Source organism: Photinus pyralis, unplaced genomic scaffold, assembly GCF_008802855.1.
Source record: "Photinus pyralis isolate 1611_PpyrPB1 unplaced genomic scaffold, Ppyr1.3 Ppyr1.4_LG1, whole genome shotgun sequence".
Lineage (NCBI taxonomy): Eukaryota > Metazoa > Arthropoda > Insecta > Coleoptera > Lampyridae > Photinus > Photinus pyralis.
In genome coordinates this window covers 62,139,991-62,150,029 of record NW_022170249.1, presented here as the reverse complement: position 1 = coordinate 62,150,029, position 10,039 = coordinate 62,139,991, and the positions used below count along the sequence as shown (strand labels likewise).

At 36.5% G+C, this 10,039-nt stretch overlaps 1 protein-coding gene across 1 annotated transcript; it reads left to right on the top strand.

Moving 5' to 3' along the window:
* The first annotated feature begins 1,090 nt into the window (after nt 1-1,090).
* Nucleotides 1,091-2,381, top strand: LOC116160298. The gene is made up of 5 exons (XM_031473476.1): nt 1,091-1,145; nt 1,203-1,274; nt 1,334-1,402; nt 1,461-1,535; nt 1,586-2,381. Exons 1-5 carry the CDS (start codon nt 1,128-1,130, stop codon nt 1,661-1,663), a joined length of 312 nt encoding a protein of 103 aa, XP_031329336.1. The 5' UTR covers nt 1,091-1,127; the 3' UTR covers nt 1,664-2,381.
* The last annotated feature ends 7,658 nt before the right edge of the window (nt 2,382-10,039 follow it).

Below are 10,039 nucleotides of genomic sequence, written 5' to 3'. Positions count from 1 at the left end.
AGAAAATATTTTTATAAAAAAAGACATTAATTCGGTGTTTTCTTATAAATACGTGTAGGTAATCATTACTTTTTCATCCGTTTTGATGGCCCGGGTACGTTTATGTTGAAAACTTCATCGCCAGAATTTTCAATTCTTGTCTCATCCTCATTGTCATCACTGTCAGTGTTTCTGATTATGTAGGATTCCAATTCCGAAATTTCGGCACCAAACGTGACGTTTTCAGAATTTTGCTTCGGCACTCCGTGAATCTCCAGCATGTTTATTCGAGAATACTGTTCTACTTCCGTAAGTCGCAGCTTTAGTTCCGTATTTTCTTTCTTCAATACGACATTCTCGGCCTTCAGATCCTCGACAAGTTTTAGACATTCAACTAACTGTGCATTTTAACTCTGCAGAATTGCAGTATTACCATCCACTTTTTCGTGCACCATATTTAATGATACATTTAATTCATATTCAGAGGTCTTATTTTGCTGCTTGAGTTCTTTGATTTGATTGCTCAACTCCATCATTGCATCATAAATTTTGTCTAAGTTTGTTTGTACATTGCCATCCGCGTCTTTCAATTTAGCTAAGCAGGTATTACATCTCCACTCTAAATTTTGAGATTTCAGAACTTGTAAATCCTCGCGTTACACATTTGCACATTGGTAATAAGAATTACAAGAACTGCATTCTAACTTGTTAGAGTCTTGTCTCGTTACAGCTGTATCGCACACTGAACAAATACCCATTATTGCAACTAATTGCAGTGACGTGCCCGTAATTAGATAATAATTGAAAAGTTTATTCAGTAAAACCATTGAATAAAAACACTATTTTATTCAATGGTAAAACGCAATGAATATTGGTTTAGTTGGCCTTCTTTGATAAGTTAGAAAACCGCGATAATGCACCAAAAATTACTATCTTATTATTATAGTAATCACTAACCTTGTCACCTGGAGACTAATCTATTCCCATAAAACTAATGTACTTACAAGATCAAATTACATGCACATTTTCTTAGGCCAACTAACGATTCAATTAATTAAACTTATACTTTAATTTGCAGAGCACTTATACACCGGTGTTTACACTAACATGGGCAGAAGCTATAGGCAAACAATCCGCAGTCGCAGGCAATGGATCTTACTGTCACTGTAAGTTTATTTTAATTTTTAAAGTTTCGTTTTTCTAAATGTTGTTTATTTGTACAGAATGAAGTTCCGCCGTCCACTAGCCGTCAGCTTCAAGGAGAGCAATCTCAGCCCCTTGATCTCACTGTAAAAGTAAGTTCATTTTATTTTTTGGAAACTTGTTGATACTTTAATTGTAAATTTCATTACAGCATCCACCGCTGCCGTCTGCCCCTGGCGACTACAAACCCCAATCGCAGCCCCTCGACCTCTGTGTGAAAGTAAGTTTATTTTAATTTTAAAAGTTGTTTCATATTTTAATTGTACATTTCCTTACAGCATCCACCGCAACCTTCCGTTTCGTCTTCCCATGCAAAGCCTAAGCGAAAGCGTGCTGCTCCGTGTGTAAATAATGTAAGTTGAATAATAATTTGCGCAAGTTCTAAATGATAACGTCTTTACAGATTCTTAACCCTCAACCATCAACATCGGGACTACAACCAACCACACCTATAGTGCCCTGCGAAATTATGTCTGGCTAAACCCTTATAAGCCACGAAAAATAAAAATTGTTGCTTATTTTCGTGCGTTCGCCATGGAGGTTCTTAGTGACGCGATTGTACAGAATCTGGAAACTATGTACCGCGAGATCCGAGAAATCGACGTGACGGGGTGTTTAGTTTTCCTGGCGAACTTGAGTGCTTTAAACCCCATACTTACACCGAAAGGCTCAACATTGCGTAACTTGAGCGAGTTAGTGGTACTCCGGGAGAATATAGATCTAACAGAACTACCACCACGCACAGTGGAAACCAGCATAGTTCACAAAAAGATCATCTACCACGAACTGAGGGAGAGAGTTTATGCACTCTCTGAAGACATGTGTGGTTATATTAGGATGTGCGAAAGTACTATGAGTGGTGTAACGGACGCAATAAACGTCCTGAGCGAGCTGGACGTGTCCTCACCTACGGAGGAAGAATCGATGACCATTATGAACAACGTTTATCAGTTCACGGCGGTGATGAATATGTGGCCGGAGCTCAGTGGTTCACGCGTGGAGCACATAATTCACCTGTTCAATAAACTGTTTTAAATTAACCCTCATGTAAATAGTTTCTGTACATATTTAGTTTTAGTTTGTAAATACGTTCCGTGGATTAGGCCTACAGGGGGACACCACGTTAAAAAAAGCGCGCCTCAACTCTACCTCATGGGTGGTGTGGAAACGGGTTTGTATTGTATATTTTAAATTGTAATTTGCGCTTAATTTTCGATTGTAATGTTTTTTTGTTAATTGTTGAGTGTTGCACCATAATAAACATAATTAAAACTTGTTCATTTTCTAACTTTTATTTCAGAATAGGTAAAAGATGGACGCAATGAGTAAGAGAGAAATAGATGCAGTGAGTAAGAGAGAGATAGGAAAAATGTCAAATTTCCCGCCTTTGGCGGCCATTCTGTTTTCAATTAGAGTATAATTACCTGTGTGTAATTATTACATATGTGTAATTATCACATATGTGTAATTATTTGTACAGCAAATTAATAGACCCACGAATTAAATAATTAGAGGAAATTCCGAGAAATCAAACCGAAAATTAAATTAATTAAGCCGCGAATCAAATTAATTATACCGCGAATCAAATTAATTAAACAGAGATTCCGAGAAATCAAACCGCGAATTAAATTAATTAAACCGCGAATCAAATTAATTAAACAGAAATTCCGGGAAATCAAACCGCGAATTAAATTAATTAAACAGAAATTCCGGGAAATCAACACGCGAATTAAATTAATTAGATCAATCAAACCGCAAATTAATTTAATCCGACAGTAATCAATTTAATTGATGACGTCACCAATCAAATCAAACGTCAATAAAGACCAAAATCGTACCAGTTTTAATTAATTAAGTCAAAATTCCAAGAAATTAATCAAATTTCCCAGAAATAATCTCCCAAAACACCCCCGCCCACGTTGGCGACCCCGCCAATCAATTTAATCGACCTTGATTGACCCCGCGAATAAAAAAGGAGTGGGGATAGAGGGTCGCTATTCTACTATTTAGGTTTAAATTTGCAGGATATTATAGAGGACAGGGATATGATAACGGTTCGAATATGAGAGGCGTTTACAAAGCAGGAGTGCAATCTAGAGTAAAAAATTTAAATTCCCGAGCATTTTATGTCCCGTGTAGTATCCACTCCCTGAATCTAATCGTCAACGATATGGCAAAAGCTTCTTTGGAAGCCGCTAATTTCTTTAATATGGTCCAAAAAATATATTTATTTTTTTCGGCATCTACTTTCCGATGGTCATACTTTTAAAACATGTCCAAGGACTTACTTTAAAACCATTGAGTGACACTAGATGGGAGAGTAGGATAGAAGCCTTAAAACCTTTAAGGTATCATTTATAGGAGGTGTGTACGATGCTTTGTTGAACATTTATGAAAACCAACAGATTGATAGTTTAGTAAGAGACGAAGCCTCGGGTTTATTGAATTGTATTAAACAATTTAAATTTTTGTGTTCGGTTATTTGGCATAAAATATTAAATTGTATAAATCCAATCAGCAAGCTTACCTATGCACACCAAAGATTTCGATATATCGGCTGCACTTAGTCTTTTAAAAAATTGCAAACAGTTTTTTGAGGATCTTCGATCGGATAAGTCATTCAATGAAATTCTTGTCGACGCAAGGGAATTAGCTGATGAAATTGACGTTGATGCTAACTTTGCATCAACAGCACCGCGCCATCGAGTAAGAAGAAAAAAAACAAATTTCTCATATGAAGCACGAGACGAACCTGTCGAAGATCCAAAAGAAAAATATAAAATAGATTTTTTTTATTTTACAATTGATAGAGCACGAAATGCACTTGACGCTAGATTTGAACAGCTTAGTCACCATAGTAGCTATTTTCAGTTTCTATATAAGATATACGACTTGCCCAAAGTAACGCTTTTGGAACACTGTAAAAATTTAGAAAGGATTTTAACTGATGGTGATTCTGTTGACATAAATGCAGTAGAATTAGCAGATGAAATATCTGCGGTATCTGCGCTTTTGACTAAAAACGAAAGCTTAATCTACGTGCTCAAGTTAATAACAATGTTAAATATTGCTCCAAATCTTAGCGTTGCCTTAAGAATTTTGTTGACTATACCAGTATCTGTAGCAAGTGGTGAGAAGAGTTTTTCTAAATTAAAGTTAATTAAAAACTTTTTACGTTCTAATACCACCCAAAATCGTCTTAATGGTTTAGCAATTTTGGCGATTGAACATGAAATTACCGACCAAATAAACCTAAAAGATATAATAAAAAAGTTTGCAGAACTAAAAGTGAGAAAAATAGTATATTAAGATACAAGTGTATAATCAAGTCTTTAAAGCACGCGCAACGAGTTTAAGGGCACGACGCAAAGCGGAGTGCCTTTAACGTTGCAAGTGCTTTAAAGATCAATTATACACGTGTATCTTATAGTATTTTTTATTATACCTGCAGTATAATTTAAAAATAGGAAATACAATGAAGTCATATTGACGTTATTCTCGAATACATGTCTAATTAAGTGGGCTGGGTGTTCGTAATTTCACGATTGTCATGGAAATGTCACTTGACGTTTGCTTATAAAAATCATCGTCTTTGTGAATTAAACGATTTCCGTTGAAAAAGATAATACACCGTCCATTAAATCGATTGTTGTAAAATCTAAACAAACGCTGGTAGGTGTAAAATCCAACTCCAGCAAAGCCTATTATAAAGAATATGAAAAGTTGTTTCCATGGATGAATAGGAAGTTACTTACGAATACATCTTAAATGAATCCATAATGCTAGCATATATGAAGGAAATGTCAAAGGTATTTAAATTACTACAACAGCATTATTAATATTAAATTAAATTCATTCAAAACTAAAGCAATGCTGCGATTAAAAAGTGGAACAGGTTTGGAAGCATACCCTAAATTACGCGCGTTTGTGAAAGCTTCAACCAAAGGATAGGTACAAAAGCCAAAGAAATGTTCTGCATTTACAGCAAGCGACCTAAGAGGAATTTTTATTTCGCCCAGATGACAGTTTCAAAAGTCATACTTGAAGTATCGTTACTTAGCAACTTTAAAGCACGTGTGTTTTAAAGGCCCTTTTTCGCACGCATTTGAGTGTTTAAAACGGACATTGTGATTCAGGTATAATAAAAAATGTTTTTTGTAATGCCTATCACTATCAGTTCATTTTTGCTCTTTCCTGGTTTAGATAATGAATGGTACTTATGTTAGGTTCTTATGCGAAGTAAGTTACCTTCGTTAGATTATACTATTAAGTAATAGATATATTTAAATTGTAATAACTTTCTATTTTGTAATAGTTAAGTGTAGTATTGTTAAATAAAAAATAAAACCAGTATATGTGTACCTAAAGGGCGGCAATTGCCTTTTTTGTCCGGGGCGGCGCTAACCTTAGAGCGGGCGCTGATAAGAATAAGACAAGGATCAAATTCTAAAGTGTTAGCCCAAGAAGCGGTAAATCGCTTCCTCTCCGCCGTAAATGTGGTACATCAAAAATTAGACTTTCTAAACGATTATTCGATGTACTGGCACTACGAAGACTTTGCGGGTGAAGTAGCGGATGCTCTTTGCTTGGACGAGCTGTGCGATGAAGGAAATATTTTATCAGGAGGAAAATTGTTCTATCAAAATCTTAAGTTATTAAAAAAGTTACTTTCTGGTCAATGTTTAACAGATTTTTCGTTTTTGTCAGAAATTGTAAATATTTACCCTCATCATAAAGTTGTTCCAATATCCCTTTATTTGCGCAATGGATATTAAATAAAGATAAGTCAAAGTTACCCGATCGCATGACTTTGCCTGTAAATTCGTTATATTCGTAGAATTTGTTATTCCCTATAAAGTACAGGTGGCCATTAATATATTATCAAATATTGATGTTATTTTTTGGGGTATATCCGGAAATATTGAATGTGCTTTAGGCTGTTGTAGACAATCATCCAATTCAATCAATTGGTTTTGACCGTGATAAATCCACGTGCGCCCATTATATGTGTGAACAGCTGCGTTAATAAGTTCACCTTTGGGAATAGAAAAACGATTGATATCGTAATTATAAGTAATTTTACAACCTTTCAGGTATGTAACTATTTCAATTGGAGGGTTTAAGTCTCCAAAACTATCATAGTAAACCGCTTTCTCGCCGCGTTTCTTGAATGCAACCCAATGAGTACCTCTTCCCTTGTTATCATCCAGGTTCACAACAGCACATTCGTTAAAATGGGGCTTTTGCGGTAATGTGTTGCGCATGAATACTCCTCTGAAGAACATTTTTAGCCTATTTATGCAGATCTAAATCGGTTAATGCTCGCCGCGGCAAGTTTAATCGTTTTTTGGAAAAGGCTTCAAATATAAGGCGTAACCCTTCCTATATGGCTTAAGGTATAGTGCTCCACCGCTTTTCTTGCCTAACGCTACAGCCTCCATGGTGGCGTTATGACATTGACTCTCTTCCAACTGCTTCTTAGCTGCAGATGCTTCGTTAACCGCTTTGGCTATACCACTTGCTCCACCGGCTAGCGCGCCAGCAGCCGAAAGACCCGCAAATAGTGGTATGAGGAAAGGAAGAAAGCCGCCAATTTTAGGTATAGGAATAACTCTTGGCACTCGCACCTTCTTTTTACCACCCGCAACTTTAACCGCTTTTTTTGCCGCGGCCAAACTAACATCGATAAGTTTCTTTATGCCCGCATCCTTGACATGCCTTATTGAATTTCGGGCATGTGATAGAACTCCTCCCCTAAATGGGCAACTCTTCTGCTTCATTTTTCTTTCTCTTTTCTCGACGTCCTTGAATTTACCGTATGCGATATCGTGCTGTTTACACGCAGCATCCAACGGATTTATTCCAGAATCACCGCGAGCTAAACGCTGTTGCAACTTTGTTCCGGGTCCGCAGTACTGATATCCTGGGATATGAAGTTCTACCGGTAGTTTGTTTATTAAAGTGTTGATAAACCCCTTTCCTACTCGGCGAGTGGCCATGAACTGGTAGTATAATTCGAACTAGCGACTAATAATGATGTTTATAAAGCAGCCGCATTTTTTAAATGTAGAAAATCATGACTTTTAAAATCAGAAGTGGTGGGGAAGCATGGTCCTCTATTTCCAAGTTCGATTAGAGCGATCATCTGTGGCCCCTTCGGGATCAGGAAAGACAAATGTAATGATCAGTTTACTGGAAGCACCCCACGGTCTTGCGTTTGAAAACGTGTATGTATACTCAAAGTCGCTAGAGCAGCCAAAGTACAAGTACCTAGAGCAGATACTTACACCCGTCAAGGGTATTGAGTACAATGCTTTTAGCGAAAAGTCCGATGTAATCACTCTCGAAGAGATTAATAAGAAATCGATAATGATCTTTGATGACGTGGCCTGTTTAAATCAAGACGTGATTCGGGATTACTTCTGCAGAGGACGACATTCCGAAGTGGACTTTGTCACGTACAAAAACCACAGGAACTCTTGAGTTCTCACTCTTCTGGCGGTGACAATGTTTCGTTGCCGGCTGCTATACAGGGAGAAATGGGTAGGTTCAATGTGGTTTATATGGGCGCCAGAAGCGGGAATAACAACGAAAGTTGTAGATACTGCTCTTGCTTCAGGGAGCAGGATGTATACCTATAGTTATCTCGAAGAAGGCGATACTCAAGCACACACACACATACACAGAAAGAAATTACATGGAGGCGAAAATACGGTATATTTAAATATCAGTTCAATAACCAAAAGGGGGAAATTAGCTTCGACTTACTCACAACAAATAAACAAGGCAATGAACAAAAATTTTAACATTCACAAGATCCACTTACTCGCTTGATTTAAGTTTAGGGCGAGTTAATATGACCTCAAGTTTACTAGGACCTGGGTTATTAGATAGCTTTACCAATATAACACCTTGACCACGGGTACCTCACCTGGGGTATACTACTGATTAATATTTGACTTGTGAAATGTTTTATAAACTCAATATAATTAATTTGTGACTAAGCACCAAATAGTGTAACTAATACGTAAGTAATTGAATGCAACCAAAAATTTAAATGAAATATAACCTTAAATTATACATAACCTCCAAAATGACAAGTATTTATCTTGTTTATCATAAGTATAAAAAAAACTTCGTTAAACACAAAAAAACGACACGGTGAAAGTGAGCGAAGAAAAAGAATGAAGGAACAAGAGGAGATAGGTAAGATAGGATAGAGGCTCGACAAATGAATTCCCTTCCTTTATTTTATTTGACCACCGTGACGATGTAACGGAGACGGCACAACAATTACAGCCTGACCTTTGCCGGAGAGTGTAGCTTGCCAATTAAGGTGACCGGAGTGGATGGCGTGACTAACAGCTGACAATCGATGTGGCTTTGGAACCAGAACGCAATGAACGCAAGAAGTAGGTATAGATGGTTCCGGGAGATATCGGTGAGTATCACGATAGGCAAGGATGTCCGGTTCTGATTATTGTAGATGATGGAATCCAACGTAGTGTACTGAAACCTCCAAGGAAACTTGAAGACGACGAACGAAATAAAGTAGACGTAAAAGAAAAAGCTAAAAGAAACATCGATAATGTGTAGACAATTACAGCTAATAGAGTAGTACCTCTTGAAATGACGAGCGAGCTTATGGTGAATGTGACGGCAGATCCGCAATATATGCGCGAGAAGAATTAACCACCAAAATATCAAACGGCACGTACTTAATCTTCTCTGACAACCAATTCTCTACAAATCCTTCCTTAGAAGCTCAATATAATTGTAATTAAAGACTTGGTGAAATCACATGTACTTCATACAAGATGTCTACAGGAAAAGTGAAAGTTGATAAAGAGTATACGGGAAAAGGAAATTGTTATCAGCTACAGGTAATAACAATACAGAAAGGTGAAAATTACTAAATTTAAATTTGAATTGTAGGGAAAGAAGAGAAAATGAAATAAAGTATTTCGAAGACTTAATAGGCCTTAAGGGTAAGAAAATAAACCGTTACAACTTCTATCTTTGTCAAACGTATTCAAAGATACCGAAACAGCTAATATGCGATAATGTTAACGTTAGCGTTCCAGTTTACCCGCGAGCGCCAGTGGAAAACGTAAGGGCACTAGCCGTAATAGTTGATTTTATCTGTTTAAGGTTGCTATCGATGATAGTCATTTCGCGACTTTTTTTTACATCAGAATGAGCAGTTTTTATAAAAATGCTCGAGCATTTGGAGAGTTAGATTAATGTTTTTAATAAAATCTGCCAACATTGTTCTTTCTTTTTAGCTTCACAAAGCACTGCTGCGATATGCTTACTGGTACAAGTGCGGATGGTGCTTCTGCTCTTATATGGAAATGATTTGGTGGAAGAGAGAGACAATAAACCACATACTTCGGCTGCTTCAGTGTATTTCTTTACAATATATATTGAAAATAGGTATACGTTTACAACAAATCAATCAATATACATAGAGTAAATTTTGATACTCATTGATAAGTTCTTGTAATTTATCTTTACCTGAAACCGTCAAGAAAATCTAAATTTCAGGGCTATTTTGACATTAGAAAGTTGATCTTTACCTGACTAGTACTGTAATATTTTTGTCTGACGCCCATTACAGTCCTAGTACATGCAAAATAACAATTAGATCATTCATTGAATAAGTTATTCAATCAACGATTGGATAATTATAATGCAGACTATGTGGATATTTTTAAATATTAATATACCTACACAAAGGATAATGGTTTTTTATTACGAACAATTAATGGAATATGTGTGGAAGTAATTATTCCTTTAGTTTTGCGCCAGTCATTAAAAGGTTTCTACGCCTTTTCGTACCTTTTTTTGACTTTGT

What these genes read in the sequence shown, in the direction of transcription:
- LOC116160298 (XM_031473476.1), top strand. An exon ending in CCCTCGACCTCTGTGTGAAA is followed by an intron (nt 1,403 to 1,460) that starts GTAAGTTTATTT and finishes ATTTCCTTACAG; the next exon opens with CATCCACCGCAACCTTCCGT. An exon ending in CTGCTCCGTGTGTAAATAAT is followed by an intron (nt 1,536 to 1,585) that starts GTAAGTTGAATA and finishes ACGTCTTTACAG; the next exon opens with ATTCTTAACCCTCAACCATC.